We start from the raw sequence: 19243 nt of genomic DNA, 5'->3' as shown, positions 1-19243 counted from the left end.
CCCAATTATTCAACTTACTGCAGCTAAAGCCTCGAGCATTTGCTTTTTACTTAAGAAAAGCAATTATTAAATATAGGGGAAAATAGACTTACAGAAGTATCCTGTGGTCAATTCCTAATTTATCTGTACAACAGGAGAAAAGACACTATGATGGCATATCAAAATAGTTTCTACAAATTCTGAAACCCTGCTCTGATATTACCAAAGGTGGCTATGCTTATTTTATAATTAAGAATTAAATTATGATTTTATAGATATCTATAGGGGATATTTTCTCAGAGCATTGAAAATGCATCTTTCATAATACTTTCTGCTTAGAAAATAAACAGCCTGCCAGTAATGTGCAGGAATCAGAACAGGGATATGGAATACAAAGCTCATCCTAAATTTTAGCTTTATTGATTAATTTATTTTCAGAATAATTTGTCATTAAAACTCCATGCATTTGTATCTTTAGGACAACAGAAATCAAAACATGAAGTCATACCTGTGTCTGTTTAGGACCAATATCCATTCTTTCAAGAAGGTCATTTAAAAAAGCTGTAACACTTTCCCAGGGGTAAATACTGTTGGAACCATCCAGCACTATGACTATGTCCAGCTGAGTGCTGCATTCTGCAAGAAAAAGATTCAATTGTGCAAATTTGGTGTCTATCTTTAGAGGTATATGAAATGTTTTCACAGCTAAAAGGAACTCACTTTAAAAGATGAACTGATATCCTACAAAGTGGACACATTACTTTTAAAATCAGAAAAAAGAGTTTTTTAAATCAGAAAAAGAGTGATAAGAAATACTCACTGCATTCAGTAACAACTGGTTTGGGATTCACATCAAGTAAAACCCATACCTACTTAATTTTAATTAACACTGTATGAGTTATCTTTGGAAATTTTCTCAATATGAATTCTCTGTACAGTTCTCATTCTGTGTATATTTCAAATGAGGTTACTTTTCTCAAAGAAACTCACCCTTTAAATAAAAACAATGTGACCGCTTTAGCTCTGATGTTTAGACATGACTCTGTAAAGGTTATTTACACTAATATCAATTCCAAAATAGCAGTGAGGTTTGGTTATATATTGGCAAAGCAAACATTTACCTAAATTGGTAATGCTGGTAGCCGAGAAAATACTTCAAGCTTTTTGGTATGCTCCCGTGTATATATATGTCTCATTCATTGCTTACTCTTTTCAAACACTGCACAAACATTGCATAAAATCTGTACCTTGTACAGGGGCAATGGAGTTCACGACTTGAAATGTGGGGCTGACATCAGAACAGATTCCCGTTGTGTAATGCAAATGTCCACATCTATAGGCATATAAGGGCCCGCATGCCTTTTAAAAAATTAAAAAAATTAAAGTCATAAGATTAAAAATTATATAACAGATTTTATAAAGATTTATAATATAATTCTTGGTTCATTAACTATCTTTACTCTTCCTTTTCTTACCAGAAACCCTCCATTTGGGTTGGTGACTAAAGTTGATCCAAATGTCATATTCTCCTTTACTTCTGTGACATTGGGAATTGATGTATTAACTGAAAATAGAAGAAACTTTTATGACAGTGGAAAACAAAGTAAAATTAAGTGTCTTCTCATTAAAACATTCTGGCTTTTGTCTCAGAAACTTTGTCTGGATCACTGTCTCACATACTTTTGCTGAACTGTAAAAGAATGCACAACCATCAGGGCAATGAGAACATGGGATAGCTTTTCACATATTTTTGCTAATTAAAATAAATAAAATAATTAGTCTCATAATATTGTAGATGCAAAGTAAACTTATACAATCATCCAACATGTTACATCTACATGTTATATATGACCAATGATGAAACATGATTTCTGGCAAGAAGAAGGAAAATGGGTAGAAGGCCAGAAAAGAAAACTCAAACACAAGATTTTGACCATTAGTTTCACCATCACAGGGACATCAGGAGGGTTACAAAGAAAACTGGAGCAAGATTAGAGCAGTAGTCAGGAAGTCTGGGTAAAGACACAATGAAGGGACTACATTTGACAGAACAAATAAGAATGTTGAGCCCTAAAGCATGCCAACCTGGCAAAAAGAATTTCCACTCACTCACAATAAAAAAGAAGAAGAAGGAAAAAAAGACTGGACAGGAAAGGCAAAAGCTTCTAAACCCTGCTTAGCAGAGCGTGAAAATAATTGAAAGTGGCAAAGCTCAAGTTCAAGAAAGATTTGTCTCACTGTTCATGCCTAGAATTTTTTCTTACCTTAAGATTACATGAGATTTAATGGAATGGAAGCAGAGATTCCTGAAAGGTCACAATGACCTCCTAATCTGAGCATTGGTCTTTGTCCCAGAATCCAGTATGGTTTGCTTTGAAAGCATCTGGAACTGGTCTTGAATAATCTAGATTAGAATTTTTTATACTACCGTTGACCCAGGATGAGCATTCCTGGGACGTTAGAGACTACAGCAGAAACTTCCGTACTGTTCTTGGTGTAGCCAACATCTTCACACTAATGTTAAAACTCTATTCCAGTTTCCAGTAATGGAGGAGTTGCTCTTATCAGAACAACTCTTCTGCAAATAACAACTATAAACGCTAGGAAAAGGGAAAAAAAATGTATGAAACAACCGTCTGAAGGCACTGGAAAGCAACCAAGAGCAGGCAGAAACTGGAGGGAGTCTATACTTGTAAGAAGAGATTAGCACTGGATGAGTTTCCTGTTTTTGTGTTTGTTTGTTTTCCCCTAAGGGAAGGCCTGAGTCAGTGGCTAAACCTCAGATAGACCTCACAGTCTTCCTGTCTAGAAGAAACAGAGGACAGAGAATGGGGCAATGACAGCAGTGCCAAGTGAAGGGGGGGTATCTTGGAAAGTAGAGCCACAAAAGGAGAGTTTGAATATATACAGATATTCTTTCCAAACATCTGACTGACCTGAACTGTACATGTGCGGGGTAAACTTCACACAGCCCAGCTAAAAAATTAGAAGAATTGAACAGAGATTTTAACTGCTTCCCACTGTTGTTTGGAAACTGAGTTCAGCCAAGTAAATTGCCTGCTAAAATGAAAAGTTAAGACTTTTCAAAGGCACATAACAGATCTAGAATCTCCACACTTAAAACTCAAAAGTTTAATCCAGGATACAATAAAAAATTCCTAACCATAAGAAGAAACAGGAAAATGTGACCTAACCTCAAGAGAAAGGTAATAAATGGAAAGCAATGTTGAGATATTCCAGATGTTGGAATTATCAGGCAAGACATATTAAAGTAGCTATGCCCTTGAATGTAAAGAAAAAAATGCTCATAATAAACAAGTAGGAAATTGAAAAAAAGGAGAACTGAAAAATACAATATCTTAAATAAACCTGAAGAGGATGAGTCATTTCCATGGTACTTAATATTGCACAGAACACTGACAGGTTTCCAATTCCTGGATAGTTCTAGGAGGAATTTTCTAGTCATGTTCTAACTATGCTGATACTTCTGTCAAATACATACATTTCAATATAAATTTACCTTTTGCAATTCTCTTTTTAAAATTTAAATTTCTATTTCTTGTGTTATTTTCTTTAAAAAAAACAAACACTAAGTTAAATTTTGTGGAGGAAATGTGATGGATAGGTTTATTTAGAAGAGTTCTTTTTATGTTACCACTGGTTTTACAAAGGATTCTGAACAATGCAGGTGGTTACAAGTTACAAAACTAGTAAGACCTTCTATATCTATAGATATTCTATGATGAATTTCTAAAGCAAATGAAGGGTAGAAGGCATCAAAATGCCATTTTATGTAAATCTGAATAATAAATATGGAAGAATGTTTATAGATTCCTTCCAATCTTTTCCTGAGTTGGTTGAAATTCACTTTCAGTGAGAATGCTGGGCATAATTTAGGATCAGACTTTAACATTTTGACTTTACATACCTGGAAGATCCAACTTTATGCAAGGTAATGATTCACCTCTCCCAACTGGACACTTATAGACATCTCCAGTTCTGTTCTTGGGTTGTCCAACTAAAGGAGAACCAATAAGCACCCTGGAAATTAAATAACTCAATTAACATTTTTGAATAATGAGAAACATCTTATTTTTGTTACTATATGACTAGTTCTAAGACGATTGACAGTAGTTCCCATAGACATAATTAGAGCCATCCTCAGTTAGTAACTTAATGTTATCTAAAATAAGCAGAGTGTCTTCTTCAAACTGCAGATTGATTTAAATTAAAAAACAGTAAAATATATAGGAGAGAGACTTGAGAATATTTTATTTTCTTGTATTATATGTTACTTTAACACATTTTTTTTTAAATTTGGGGGCTGAAATCATAATTATTGGTTAAGCCTGCTGCTGTGTTAATTTACAAAACACACATGGAAGTATAAATGACTTTTTCCCATGAGGAATTGATAATGTCATAGAGAGGTCAGGAAATATAAACATTATATCATAAGATTTAATATTAGTATATGCTAGTTTGTAGGCACTTAAAATAAGGATAGTTATGAGACTCAGGTTTAAAATCACTTATTGTTTTTTTAGACAGAAGTATGAAATCAGTCTAATAATAATTAATGGAAAAAATATAATCATGATTTATTTTAGTCCTAGCAAGCCATTTAACAAGGTTTCCTATGATATCTTCAGGAATAGGATGGGTGAATGTGGTTGAATGTTAAGGTACTTGTTGGGATCCACAGCTGCTGATTCATTGCTGGCTAAACAGCTATATCCAAACACACTGATTACTAATATGTATAAAATGGATAACTAATAAGAACCTGCTGTATAAAAAAATAAATAAAATTAAATTTAAAAAAAAGAATAAAAACAAAAAAGCAACCAAAGGACTCTAATGATATACCATAAGACTGCACTTGGGATTGACTTAGCCTATATCTTTGTTAATGACTTAAGTGAAGACACAGAAAGCATAAAGGTACTCATCAAGTAAATCAAAATACCAATTTGGGCATTCAGAAGTGTCAACATTCTGGAACAAGAAACTTGAACTAATAAAGTTTAATAAGAACCTATGTAAATAACTTCACTTAACTGTGTACTATTATCTACATCAGTACAAAATGTGGGAAACCTGACTTAATAGAAGTTCGTGTGAAAAAGTCATGGAGGATTTAGTTGACAGCAAGAAAACATGAGCCAACAGTGTATTTTAGTGCCAAAAATGGTAATGTGACCTTAGGCATCATTGCTAGAAATAGATGCCCTGGTCAAGGAAGGTGATAGCCTGTCTGTGCTCTGCACTGTCGGGCCATGTCTGGAATCTCCAAATTAAGAGGGACATAGGCACAATGGAATGTATTTAGGAGACTATGACTCAGATCGTTCAGATTCTGGTAATTTTGTCAGACCAGAGATGCTTGAGGGAAAGTTGAGGACGTTTAGCATGGAGAAAAAAATGTCTGAAGGAGAGTTGACAGGTTGTGAAGGAGTGCAGGTGGATTGGGCATTCCTTTTTAAAATTTTCAAAATTTGAAAGTTTGTCATATTGAAAAGGGATGGGATTTATTTTGTGTAAGTCCTTTGGACAAAGCTAGTATTATGGAAATAAGTTTTACAACAATTGCAAATACTGAATTGTTGAACAGACTCCCGAAAACATAGTTGTGACATAATACCTTTGCAAAGCCATTTCTGATATACATAAATAACCATAAAAATGTTCAAACCCCTTAACGCACAATTCTTACTTCTGGGAATCTATCCTAAAAAAATGACCTAAATTAAAGGAAACAAGCTTAATGCATAAAGATATAATGCTTATAGTGGTATACATAATCATGAAAGTTTAAAAGAAGTGTGATCAACAGCAAGACTAATTAATTATTGTAGGTTCATTCCACAGAATATGGTGCAGTCATAAAAAAATAGTTAATAAGACTGTATGGTAGGATAAAAAATTATTTATGACCTAATTTAAAGTAAAAACCTACCTAATTTATTGAAAATCTATGACAATTTGAAGTGAAAGACACCAAATTATATTCAATATACTTATTATAATAGCAATGATAAAAACAGCCAGCATTTATTGACTTTATACCATGCTCAGAACACTGTTTTAAGTGTTTTCCATGTCCTAAGTAATTTAATCCTCTCCATAAAATATAGCATGAACTTTGGTGCCAGACTTCATGAGTTCAAATCATGGTTTTACCCTTTACTTAGCTGTATGGTTTAGGACAAGCCAGTTATCCTCTGAGCTTTCGTTCCTTCATCTGTAAAATGGAAATAATAAGAGTAGCTACCTGACACGATCATCATGAACATTAAATGAGCTAATGTATATAGAATGCTTAGTACAGTATTTGGCTTATAACATGTGCTATCTAAGTGTTGGTTCTTTTTATTATTATATACATATTTTCAGATGATGGACAACTCTATCTATGTAAAACATAGATTAAAAGGGAGTACACCAAAAAACAAATTCTATTAAGGAAATTATGGTTAGGCTTTAAGTTTTTTTTCCCCAATTTTTCAAAACCTTTTGTAATGTGATTGATTAAACTAGCTTTATAGTTAAAACAGTTTGGAGAAAAGTAGTGGATATGTTATGAAAGTATTTAAGTTGAGACTAGACAGATTGATTAATGTTTATTAAGAAAATCCTACATGCTCAGCATTAATGCCAGGCCCTGGAAATATAAAATGGATAAAACACAATTTTTAAGGTTGCTTAAAACTTAGGGGAGAAGCAAAAATATAAATGTACTATTATCATATTGAATAGGTCTGAACTTGGTGCAGTTTCAGCAAAGTCTTAGAAGCAAGAAGGGATGCACATGGCTCTTTCAGTAAGTTCAAGTAACTCAGTGTAGCTGGAGTGGAACTTGAGTCTGGCAAGGTAAATAGGGTCCAGATCACATATGTTCTTACAGTGCACTTTAAGAACTTAGGATTTATTGTATGGAGGGGAGAGTTGGGAACTACTGAAGCTTTTAAAGAGGGATGTGGGACTTCCTGGTGGTCCAGTGCTAAAAAATTCACCTTTCAATGCAGGGGACACAGGTTCGATCCCTGGTTGGGGAACTAAGATCCTACATGCCGTGGGGCAACTAAGCCAGCGCACCGCAGCTACTGAGCTTGTGCACCTAACTGGAGCCCACATGCTGCAAACTACAGAGCCCACGCGCCCTGGAGCCTGCTTGCCACAACTAGAGAAGAGGAAACCCACACGCCACAACAAGAGACAAGCCCACGCACCACAGCAGAGAGCCCGTGGGCCGCAATGAAAAATCCCGCATGCCTCAAAGAAGATGCCGCGTGCCACAACAAAGACCCGACGCAGCCAAAAATAAAATAAATAATAAATAAATCTTAAACAAAAATAAAGAGGGATGTGACATGATCAGCCCGGATTTACAAAGAGTTTTTACTTGTAGTGTCATGAATAAATTGCAAAAAGGGGCAAATTAGACTCAGAGAGTGAAGGCAAGAGTTCCTAAAGTAATCCAGATAGGAAAGGAGGGTCTGAATTAAGGAAGTAGAGAGGAAGGGGATAACCAATTCTAGAAATATTTATAATATAAACTGTATTAGCTTGGGTTCCCCCCAAAGCAGACTGCTATATATAGATTTTGAGGAGGTAATCCAAGTAGGCACAAATGTGGAGGTGGGGGAAATGATAGAGGGAAGGAAGAAGGGCCAATAAAGAGTGCACTGATAAGTGTTACTTCTGTAGGCATCTAGGCTCAGTCTTGCTGGGGAACATCTCAGAAACCACATGGAACATATATGAGCATGCCATGAGCATGGTTGAGGCCCTAAGAGTAAATGCTACCAAGTCAAGAGAAGACAGAGCAAGAAGACATCTGAAGGCTGACATCTAGGGGAAAATAACACACGATTTTAACGAGTGGAGGAAGAAAACTGGTAGGAGTAATCAGAAAGGGAAAGAGAGAATCAGAAAACAGTGATGTCACAGAAGCCAAAAAAGGAAAGAATATCAAGAATGGGAGCTGTGAGTGTCGAGCAGACTTCATTTTAAGTAACCTGGCTAAAAATGAGGAAGATGGGCCACATTAATAAACTTAGGCTTCTTTTTTTCAAGCAAACCATTCAGGGTTTGAGGCAAGTTTAAATTTATTATGGGGGAAACCTGGATATGGTAAAATAATGGTATCCAGAGGTTTGTAAGTGTGGTGTATGGTTTGGAGGTTTATGCACCTTTGTGATGTGACATTGTCCCCCTTTGTCCTTCATTGAGGCAGAATCTATTTTTCCTCCTGTTGAAACTGAGATTTGCTTGATAAATAGAATGCAGCAGATATGACACTGTGACTTCGGATGCTAGGCCTTAAAAAGCATTGTAGGTTACATTTGACCTTTTTTTTTTTTTTTTTTTTTTTTTTTAGCGGTAGGCGGGCCTCTCACTGTTGTGGCCTCTCCCGTTGCAGAGCACAGGCTCCGGACGCGCAGGCTCAGCGGCCGTGGCTCACGGGCCCAGCCGCTCCGCGGCATGTGGAATCTTCCCGGACCGGGGCACGAACCCGTGACCCCTGCATCGGCAGGCAGACTCTCAACCACTGCGCCACCAGGGAAGCCCACATTTGACCTTTTTTTGGAAATCTGAGACCACCATGCTGTGAAGAGGCGCAGTCTCGCCTAATGGAGGATGAGAGGTCACACGGAGGAGAAGCAATGTTTGAGGAGGTAGCACGAACTTCAGACACGGGAGTTAAACCATCATGGACCCTCCAGCCCTAACTGAGGTACCTGATGACTGCACCTGCATAAATGAGCATTCATGAGTTTCCCAGGCAGCAGGGGAATTCAATCCTTAAAATCCTGAGAAATAATCAATTATTGTTTTAATCCAATAAGTTTTGGGGTGATTTGTTACAAAGCAACAGAGAGCTCAAACAGGAAGGGAGGGTAAAGTTTTGATCTAGTAGCCCCTTCCTCCCTCCCTCCCTCCCTCCCTCCCTCCCTTCCTTCCTTCTTTGGAAAATAGTAGCTATAGTCACCTAGTGAGATTTAGGGGTAGAGGTAGTAGTGTGGTGGGCTTGTGGAGAGTAATAAAAATTTAAACGGACAAGGCATACATAGGCCAGTCATGCAACCCATCAGGTTAAGATGAAGTAGGTAACAGCTCATCAGGGATGTTTTGGAAGGCGTTTCTTCTATAGATATAAGACAGGCCTCCAAAGACCCTTCCAATTCTAAGATTCCATCATCTGAATAGAACAAATTATAAGTGTATGGAGGAGTACTAATTAGCTGGAAAACATGAACCATTAACTGGGGAAAATCTAGAACAATCTATAAAAAAGTGAGTTCTGAATGGTATGTTAATAATAAAGTTATTAGGTTATAAGGCAGGAGAGAAGAGAGATCACAGATAGGCCAGGCAAAAATGTGGAAACAGGAGGATGAGGGCTGAAAATGGAAGGTAATGAGGAAGTATGGGTGACTGGAACACAGAATAAAGCTTCTGTATAACCTGGAACAGGAAGGTTGAGACTGGCAAGCAGTAGACTCTGAAGGAAAGGTTCTGGAATTTATATTTGAACTCTAGGGCAATAGAAACCTCTAGAGTATGATGATAATTGGAAATAACCTGATATAGCAACTGGAGCCATGGCCTATTGTATATTCTGGATAAGTAAAGCCTGGGGTGTGAGAACTCAGAAAACGGTAGCGTGTAGTAGGCTAGGACTGAGACAGGGAGTTTGAGAGCTGGGATCAGTGATAAAGAATGGGTAAGCAGGACACAGGACGTAGGATATAAAAGAAATTTGTGTATTTCTGACATCAAACATGCAACTCTGGAATATATCCCACCCCTTAATCCTAAGAAAGCCTCACTTTTCCCAAGCTGCATAAAAATGACAAGATCCTAGAAAAATATCAGCATAGAGTTTATGGAATTTTAGGAATCTTCAGTATTCTCCAGCCCCACTATCTTGCTCTATTTTTTCTCACAGCACTTATTACATTCTGACATATAACCTACCTGTTTATTAAGTTTATTATTTGTTTTTTGTTTGTCCATCCCCAATAGAATATAAGCTCCACAATAGCAGGAATTTTCACCTATTCATTCACTCATATATCCTGAGTGACTCTAACAGGGCCAGATATAAAAATCAGCATTCGATAAATATTTATTGAATGAATAAATTATGACTGCATCAAATGCTCTAAGAATCTGAATAAGGAATACCTGGTCATTCATGTGACCAGCTAAGAGGTCCTAATTGTGAAGTCTTTTTTTTTTTTTTTTTTTCACTTTAGAGGCTGGATATTTTGCTTAAGCAGAATGCCATATACGCCTTTGGGTGACACAGCAGGCATTTCCACAGGTCAAGGTTGCAGAGAATCCTTGCTGTTATAGGAGCAAACTGGCTGAAGGCGTAAGGCTGGGGCTCCACATCCTGGCCCTGTCACACTCGCTGTGTTAAACCTTTGGCAATTCATTCTCTGAGTCCCAGTTTCCTGTCTAGAAAATGAGGATGATAACAGTCATATTCACTCAAACACACAGGGTCAAGGTGAAGACCCAAAGCACATTGTTTCATGAACGATGGATATTGTTATTTAAACTTTAATACAAGTTTGCTTTAACTCGTTAAATTTTATTTATATTAAATTTCTGCTTTTTATATGATATTATTGCAATGATTTGTATGCAGGTTGAGGATTAAAGAATGTTCTGGGTCTCATTATTGATCACTAGAGAAACACCTGATGAACTCAGAGATCATCAAAGTGAGAGAAACACTTCTTCTCCATGAAAAAGCTCCAAATATAATAAAATTTAATAAACTGAGAAATGCTTCCTATTCATAATAGTTATTTTTGTTAATATGACTGCTATCATATTTATTTGAAGGGTAGCTGGCCTCTGACTGCTCTGTTTCATATTTATATTTTTTTCTTCTGTAAAAGATAGTTTCCTGGAGATTGTTGTCTCATATTTACATTATTTCTTTTCACCTAACTCCTTCCTGATCTCCAAGCCAAAGTCTGTATCAGAGTGCCAAGTACCTCCTGCCAGGCATTAAAAAACAAAAAACAAAACCCAAAAACCAACAGAGAAAGTGTTTGGTCATCTTAGAGAATGAAGTTATACAGTGGTCCCATGAGCTGTTGTGCTTTTCAGTCATGAAAGGTAGAGGGGTAGAAATGAGATGAACCAAAGAACTGACGTTTGGCAAAGAGGAAAATTCAACTTCAAAAGATATTATAAGCAATTTAAAATAAACTTTATATTAAAATCTGTGAGAGAAAATTTGATAAAACTTTTAAAAAGTCTTTTCACCCCAAGCTTGAATAGGCTTTATTTAAAGCACACAGACATTGGAAACAGGGCATCAGTCACTTGAGCCCACTAGTAAACCTTACCTGGCACAAAGCAGGGTCCTCTAGGGTAAAGGCATGAAGCCAGTACATTTTGATATATATTGTGTTGAGGATTGGCTAGGGAAGTATTTGCATCATGAGAATCTATTTTGAAAAGACAGGCCCACTGAAGTCACCGAAGCCCCTAAGAATGGATGCTTAGATAGCACTCAGAGGGGTGGGTGCACATCCTGGAAGGGAGGAAGCAAAGAACAACAAAGAGTGGAAAGCCCCACACCAGCATCTCATTTTCTTCCCATCCGGCAGAGCCCTGCTATACTGGTGATTACCACTAACTCTGGAAGGCTGCGCAATGCTGAGCACATTTGAGTTTCTTCTCTTCAAAGCAAAATTATTAAACCAATTGTATTCTTTGTGATTCTTCTGAACCACATTGCAGTTACTTGGATGCTCCAGCTCATGCTAATCAAAATGAACAACAGCTGAATTTAATCAGAGGTATAATGTGTTCTGCTTACTGAAAAAAACATGTGGCTTCTGAGCCAAAGATATAAAGTAGGTTATACTCCACAGGAAACTTCTGAAACATAAAGGGGGCATAGGCCGCCTTTTCTGTTAACTGTTTACTCTTTCCAAAGATTTAAACTAATGCTTTTCAAATACACAGACTGCACTTGTTATGGGTCAACAAGTACTCCTTTGCTCATACTTCAGCAAGATGTAAGGTGGGTCAGGATGATTTTTTTAAAAATGTGAGGTTGCTGAGCTTCCAAACATGACCTGTAAATATGATGTACGCAGATGCCCACCTCTGGAGAAAATTAAATAACAAAATTCATGTTCTCCCAAATATGTCAATTATTTCATAGTCCATTTCTTAAAGTAAGTCTGCATCCTGATTTTATAAACACTTACAGAATATCCAAATATATTACTAAAATTTATTTTGCATGACCAGTGCCTGGATCTCTTGAGAATGGTAGGTTGCTACCATGCCATCCTTAAAGATTTGGACATTTAGATTTTTGTAGTTTACTTACTTTTAAATTCAATTGGCCACACTGTTTTTGTTTCCCTGATTTTTCACACCTTTTCCATAAAATCATTGCAAATATGGAATGTTAGAATGGAATCAAAGTATCTGATATCCATATATACATTCAAATGCTCACAAACTCTCACACACATATTAAAATGTAAAGTATTACACACCAGATACAGTTATTATCAACATTTACTTTTTAATATAGTTCTAATAAGGACAACAGTCCTAGACTGGGACTGGAGAGACTTGAGTCCTATTTTCTGCTCTGGCCCGAAGTAGTTATATTTCCCTAGGGGAGTCACTTTAAAAAAACAAAACAAAACACTTTATTGAAGTATGAAAGACATACACAAAGCTGTACTGATTTAATGTATACAACTTGATGAGTTTGGAGATAAGTATACATCCTTAAAACCATCACCGCAATCTATGCCATAAACATATCCATCACCTCCAAAAGTTTCCTCCTGCTTTCTTTAGTAGTGGTGGTTGTTATTTATTATTATTATTTTGTGATAAGAACACAACTTAAGGTCTACCTTCTTAACAAATTTTAAGTGTACAACACAGTATTCTAACAATAGGCACTGTGCTGTATAGTAAATCTCTAGGATTTATTTATCTTGTTTAACTGAAACTTTGTACACTTTGACTAATGTTTCCTTGTTTTCCCCTCCTCTGAACCCCTGGTAACCACCATTCTATGCTCTGCTTTTACGAGTCTGACTATTTTAGGTTCCTCATATAAGTGGAGTCATGTGGTATTTGTCCTGCATCAGGCTTATCTCACTTAGCAAGATGTCCCCTAGGTTCATCCATGTTGTCTCAAATGGAAAAATTTTCCTCTTTTTATAAGGCAGAATAATATTCTACTTTATGTATATAACATATTTTTAAAATCTATTCATCTGACAATGGACATTTAGATTGCTTTCAAGTCTTGGTTATTGTGAATAATGCTGCAATGAACATGTGAATAATGCAGATACCTGTTTGAGATCTTGATTTCAATTCCTTTGGATATTTACCCAGAACTGGGTAGCTCTATTTTCAACTTTTTTGAGGAACCTCTATATTGTTTTCCATAGTGGCTGCACCAATTTACTGTCCCACTAACGTGTACAAACGTTCCCTTTTCTCCACATACCTGCCAACACTTTGTTTTGATAATAGTCATGAGAGAGTCACTTTTAACCTTACTTTTTTATGTGTTTTGTTTTTTCATCAATGAGGACAGGAAGTTAAACTAGATTCAGTTGTTCAGCCAACTGAGTTGAGTGCATTATTGAGTGCATATTATGCTTAAGGTCCTGTGCCAGATGCTGGGCAATGCACAGGGTTGTAAGTGGGAACCAAAACCAGTTCTTGCTTTCTAAACATTTCCCCTAATACATTAACTTCTCCCTCTTTCTGTTTTCCATTTTGAAGTTTCCAAGTACCTAGACATTACCTTGAACTCAAGCTGTTTAAAACCATACTCATCAACTTCCTGATAAAACTGATTTTCCTTTCCTGTACATTTGTCTCTGAATGACTACCCACTTCTCGGTAATCCAGTGTAGACATTTTGGAATATGTTTGACACCTCCTACACCTTCATTTGCCACTCCCAGACTTCCACTAAGACTTAATTATTCACCTACATTTATCCCGGGTACACTATTCTTTCATTGCAGTTCGCCCTCCTTGTCCAGGCCTCATTGTTTAAGCAGATTGCTGTTCTTGCTTGCCTATGGATTTCCCCGATTTCAGGCACTCCTTTCTCCAATCCAATCTATACATAATTTCCTAAACTAAGTTTCATAAAACAACCTATAATGGCTTCTCAGTACCCTCTACTTAGGTACGAGCTCCTTTGTCTCGCTTTTAAGGTCTTTCCCCTCTATCATCCCAACGTCAGACCTGTTTGCTTACCAACACTCTCACTTATTCTCAGGTCTATGCCCTTGTTTATGTAGCTTCCCAGCTTGGAGTAACATCTCTTCTGTTATTGAAAGGTAAGTCATCTTTCAAGATTCAGCTTAAGAATCAAGCATCACTTCCTCCTTCTTGAATTGAAGAGATTGTATGGGTGCACTAAAGTTCCAAGAGGAAATATGAATGCCTTCTTACTCTACTAAGATTCATTCAGATAATTCAGGGCTTCTGAAAGCAGACTGCCCTAAAATCAGAGAGACAGGACTGGATGAGGGAGGAAGCTTACAGGCTTTCCTCATTATCAGAGGATGAAAACCAGACTTTCATAAAATCTGCTAACGATACAGTCATCCCTCGGCATCCATGGGGGATTGGTTCCAGGACGCCAGTGGCCACAAAACATCGCATGTGCTCAAGTCCCTTATATAAAACGGCCTGGTACAGTCCGCCCAAAGCAACTCTGGTACCATAGTTGGTTTAATTAGCGAATGCGAAACCCTTGAATAGAAGGGCTGACTGTTATTTGACTATTCTTTAAAAAGACAGTTCATTTTAAGTAGGTGGTTTAAGACTTTAAGGTTTGCTATTCCTCTTTAAAATTTATGTAACTATTAGTAATAAGTGAAAATTCACTGTAATATGTGTTTTATGTAAAAGTTAAGCGTTTTAAGAGAAACATGTACTGAGTGTCAGTTTATTCTAGCTTATGCACAAAGAGAAGCTTGACCAGTTGGCTCACTCACATTATTCTCCCAGAGGTAGAACTCCCTGAATTGCAGACATAATGCCTAAAAGAATAAAATTGGTGTCTAAAGGGATGACTTTATCCGTTTAACCTTAAAAAGGAGGTGGGTGGTAAAGTGAGAGCATAGGATTGAAGGACAGAGGATATAAAAACTCATACTCTATTATTAGATGTCTTATCTGAGATATTTATAGGGAGAGAAGAAGGTGAAGCACCTCCACAAATTTTAGTTTATACCCAGGATACGATATCTGTACTTGAAAAATGTGAGAACTCAAATTCTTACTTTGATACTATTTAGAGGATTATTGTCAAATTAAGCAAGTCTAGAAGGTAAAGTGAAATATCGAAAAGTCACATCTATTCATCTGTGAAATATACTAGAGAGATAGCTCACTGTTTGCCAAATAGATATAGATCCATTTTTGTTTGTATTACTGCAGTTACCAGAAAAATGGGCTTGTTTAGTTTAAGTTACTAAACTGAAGCAAAGTTTAACTCCTGTTCTCTTTTTCTACAAGGTCCAATTAAAAAAAAAGACTCACTAAAAATTATGTTAAATATAAAGCAAAAGAACTCTAATAATTTTGTATAATTTTCAAAAGTTAAATATGCTTTAAAAAAACCATACTAAAGTGAACTTAACCAATATTAAAGGGTTTTAAAGTGTGTAAAAGAAATTCAGTAAGGTTCATTATAAGTAATAGACCAAACTCAGTAGGTCAGTAAAGCACCAAAAATATAAGCCCAATATTATATTATGGAAGTGATCTCATCTGCCTCCCAATACCTCCTGCTGAATTTCAGCCATGCTAAAATGAGAACAATTAAAGAACTCTTGCCAGAATAAAGTAAGTACAAAACAATGACTATTTCGGATAAGGATCTTCCCTGAGGTCAACCCAGGTTTCAACAGAATCACTAACCATGTCTTTTAATACTGCCAAGGAATTTTTCCTTTTTCACTTTGTCAGTTTCCATTACCAAATGATTAGACTGCATTTCCTACCATAAACGATTCATTCTAAGTCTCATTCATAAAACGAACTGTAATCAAATAATATTTTCCATTACCTTGTAAGAAAACTAAACAACAACAACAAAACCCATTAACTTACCATTTTCCTTCTTCATTTTCATATTGTTGAACAGTATATCCAAACATGTCCTCCACTGGGCCGCTGAAAGTCAATGAGTTTTTCACATCAACATTGAATGATATGCAGAAGCCTAGAACTTTAAGAGGGAAAACAAAGTCCAGTTACATAGAGTTAACTAAGATTCCACTATGTTTTGAATTATGAAGGAATTCTTGAGGTTACCATTCAAAGCTGAGCGCTTATTAAAAAGAGCAATGACGCTCAAAGAATGGGAACAAGAAAGGTCTGCAATGTTAACTGTATTACTGACTGGAAATCAATATAATGACTTTAAAGAACATAAGCATTAACATTCAAACAAAATCCCATAGTAATTCAGTATCTGTACCCTTCCCAGAACTAAAGATTTCAGAATGTGTGGGAAGGAGCTGGCAGAAACTCATGCTCACACATGACTAATGCAGTCACAGATAATTTTCCAGTAGTGATCCCTACAGCAAACCATGGCCACTATGAAATGTAAACAGCTTCATTTTCCTGTTTTGACTACAGAGGATACAAGCATCACCATTTAAGCCTCGAGAGAGGTAGCTTTCTCCTTGCTGCTACGAAACGGAAGGCAAGCTGACTGTTTCCACCCAGAGCTGGCTTATGCAGGCTCGAGATTTGCTCTGCTTCCCTCTCTGAATCAAGCAGTGGGTGGAAGCTTATACTTAACACTGACGTCTCCTTCTAGCGTTGTTGGTGGTGATAGCCTCACAGGTTGAGAGGCTAATCTGTTGAGATTAAATTAAATGATATATCTAAAGAGTTTACTCAATGTCTGGCACACACTACATATTCAATGAGGGTTAAATCTCTTCAATTTCTTGGTAGTTCAGGTAATGGAAATCTTTTATAGGTAAGACTCTCTCCTGAAAGGGTTCTGGATGGTGCCAAATTCTCTCAAATGGATGGTGCCAAATTCCATCTCTGGTACTGGTTTTTAAAGCATACTTGTGAAGTTCCAAAGTATTCCCCTCCTAGATGTAACTAAAAATTCTTCCCAAAGAGTACGGATAAAATCACACAGCATCATAAGGTATATTCAGAGGTGATTAAATTCACTCTCCTCTGTTAAAACCATAATATACAGCTACATGTAAACAGAAAAAATTTCTTTCCTTATTCACTGTAAACTCTGCCATAAGTACAGTCTAAATTCAGACTCCAATTCATTCCATGCTCTAATTAATAACCTTCAAATTTTGGTAACAATATTAAATGCTTATTTGATGCACAAAATTGTACATAACTTCGAGAAAATTATTCTTCATAAAAAGATACTTCTGTATACCTACTTATAAAGTCTTCCTTTGATCTCCCCACCTGGAAATAATCTTTTAACTACTAAGCCCTCTTCTTTTATTTTTTAAAAAAATCCCTCAGAGAAATAATTATTAAATACTATCTATGTTGTAGTTACCTGTGTGAGATTTTTTTTCCCCTAGATTGGAAAATTCTTAAAGGCAGGGACTCTCTTACTCATCTTCCTTATCCTTCCTCAAAATCTAGCACAGCTCCTTGTACATACATGGGCAATAACATATTCATAGGATGAAAGATAATACATTGAAGGAGAAAGTGGGCCAGTGGTAGATAGAAGCGAACTGGAAACTATTTCATCTTAGTTAAGGAAGACTTTATGGAGATGGAAATTTTAAGTTAGATTTTTAAGGAGAGGGAGAGATACAACTTGGCAGTGAGAGGAAAATATGTCCCAAGGATTTGGGAGGGTCTCTGTAAGTAATAAGATACAGAACGGGACAAATATGGTTGCAAGATCATAGAGAGATTTGCCTGGCTGGCGTGGAAGATGCAGAAAAAGAATGGATGGGTAGCACAAGTCCATTTATGTACATTTCCTGTTCATTCTTCAAGGATGATGGAGAACAGCTGGTTACCATCTTCTGCATAATGGCCTTTCATATATTTGAAGACAGTTTTAAACACTGTTCACTCTCTACTCCAAACTAAATAGTACATGTTCCTACTCTTTCCTCACAGTTTTTTTTTAACACTTTCAACAGATTATTTTTGATACGAGAGATACACAAAGCAGTACTTCTACAGCAGGATTTCTCAACTTTGGCACTATTGACATTTTGGGTCAGGAAATTCTTTGTTACGAGGGGCTACCCTATGCATTGTAGGGTGTTTGACAACATGTGTGGCCCTAGCCATGTGATGTTAGCAGCCCCCCTGAGTTGTGAAGATCAAAAATGTCTCCAGACACTGCCAATTTACCCTAGGGCTAAAATCACCCAGAGTTGAAAACCACTGTATTATAAAGAGCAGGAAACCACCACCAATGATTTTGTTGAAGAAGGTGCCTGAAAACCAACTGTGGCCTGCAGACCAGCAGCAACTGCATCACCTGGGAGCTTGTGAGGGATCCAGAATCTCAGGCCCTCCCCAGATGTCCTGAATCAGTATCTACATGGCAACAAGTTCCCCAGAAAACCAGACTCCTGTTAAGGTCTGAGAAGTACAGGTCTGTAATATGGTACTCCTTTCTCATAATGTTGATGTAGGTAACAGAATTTACCTAAATTAAAACTACTCACCATACTTTAGACATAAGGGGGAAAGGATTTTCTTTAATCAGGGTCCACTTCACCCCTCTTGAAGGGTTTTCCCAGAACTTCATCATCTTTAATACATGCTTTCCCAAAGGGCATTCACGGTGCTCCTCAACATAAGACCAAGACCTTTTGGTTTCCTTTTTGGGGCCTGTTTGTTTATTCTACATGTTGTGTGGAATGTCCGGGGGTGTGTGCTGCACTTTTTTTCATTTCCTGTCCTCAGAATTCCACAGGCAATTTGCCCAAAGTGATTGTAAATCAGCCTCTTTCATGTTTTCTAAGGCACCAAGGAGCCTGAAGCACAGGAGATGACATAAAAAAAAAATGGTTTACATCTTGTTCTTTTGATTTAAAGGAGTACATAAACAGTAAAAGCAGCTTCTCATAACTTTTAGTTCAATGTTCATGTTGTTATATTATGTTGTCTTGGAACTTTATACTGGAAGTAAAGCAAAATCATACTTATTCTTTTTTTTTGTCATACTTATTCTTAATCAAAG

At 36.7% G+C, this 19243-nt stretch overlaps 1 protein-coding gene across 6 annotated transcripts in view; it reads right to left on the bottom strand.

The window, feature by feature from the left end:
- The window catches only part of ITGA1 (integrin subunit alpha 1), a 168992-nt gene that overhangs the window by 94258 nt on the left and 55491 nt on the right, over window positions 1-19243 (bottom strand). For all 6 annotated transcript variants that reach the window (XR_008618050.1, XM_055086552.1, XM_055086550.1 and 3 more), the window contains exons 2-6: window positions 16138-16255; window positions 3908-4020; window positions 1455-1543; window positions 1227-1338; window positions 488-615 (exon numbers count right to left, since the gene is read on the bottom strand). Coding sequence is in view for 5 of the 6 variants with exons in the window: in XM_055086552.1 (XP_054942527.1) it covers window positions 488-615; window positions 1227-1338; window positions 1455-1543; window positions 3908-4020; window positions 16138-16255 (560 nt within the window). In the remaining variant the exon portion in view is untranslated. The remainder of the gene's footprint in view (window positions 1-487; window positions 616-1226; window positions 1339-1454; window positions 1544-3907; window positions 4021-16137; window positions 16256-19243) is intronic.

This window comes from Physeter macrocephalus, chromosome 8 (assembly GCF_002837175.3).
Source record: "Physeter macrocephalus isolate SW-GA chromosome 8, ASM283717v5, whole genome shotgun sequence".
Taxonomy (NCBI): Eukaryota; Metazoa; Chordata; class Mammalia; order Artiodactyla; family Physeteridae; genus Physeter; species Physeter macrocephalus.
The sequence above is the reverse complement of the archived record's forward strand: the minus strand, read 5'-3'. Positions and strand labels throughout refer to the sequence as shown.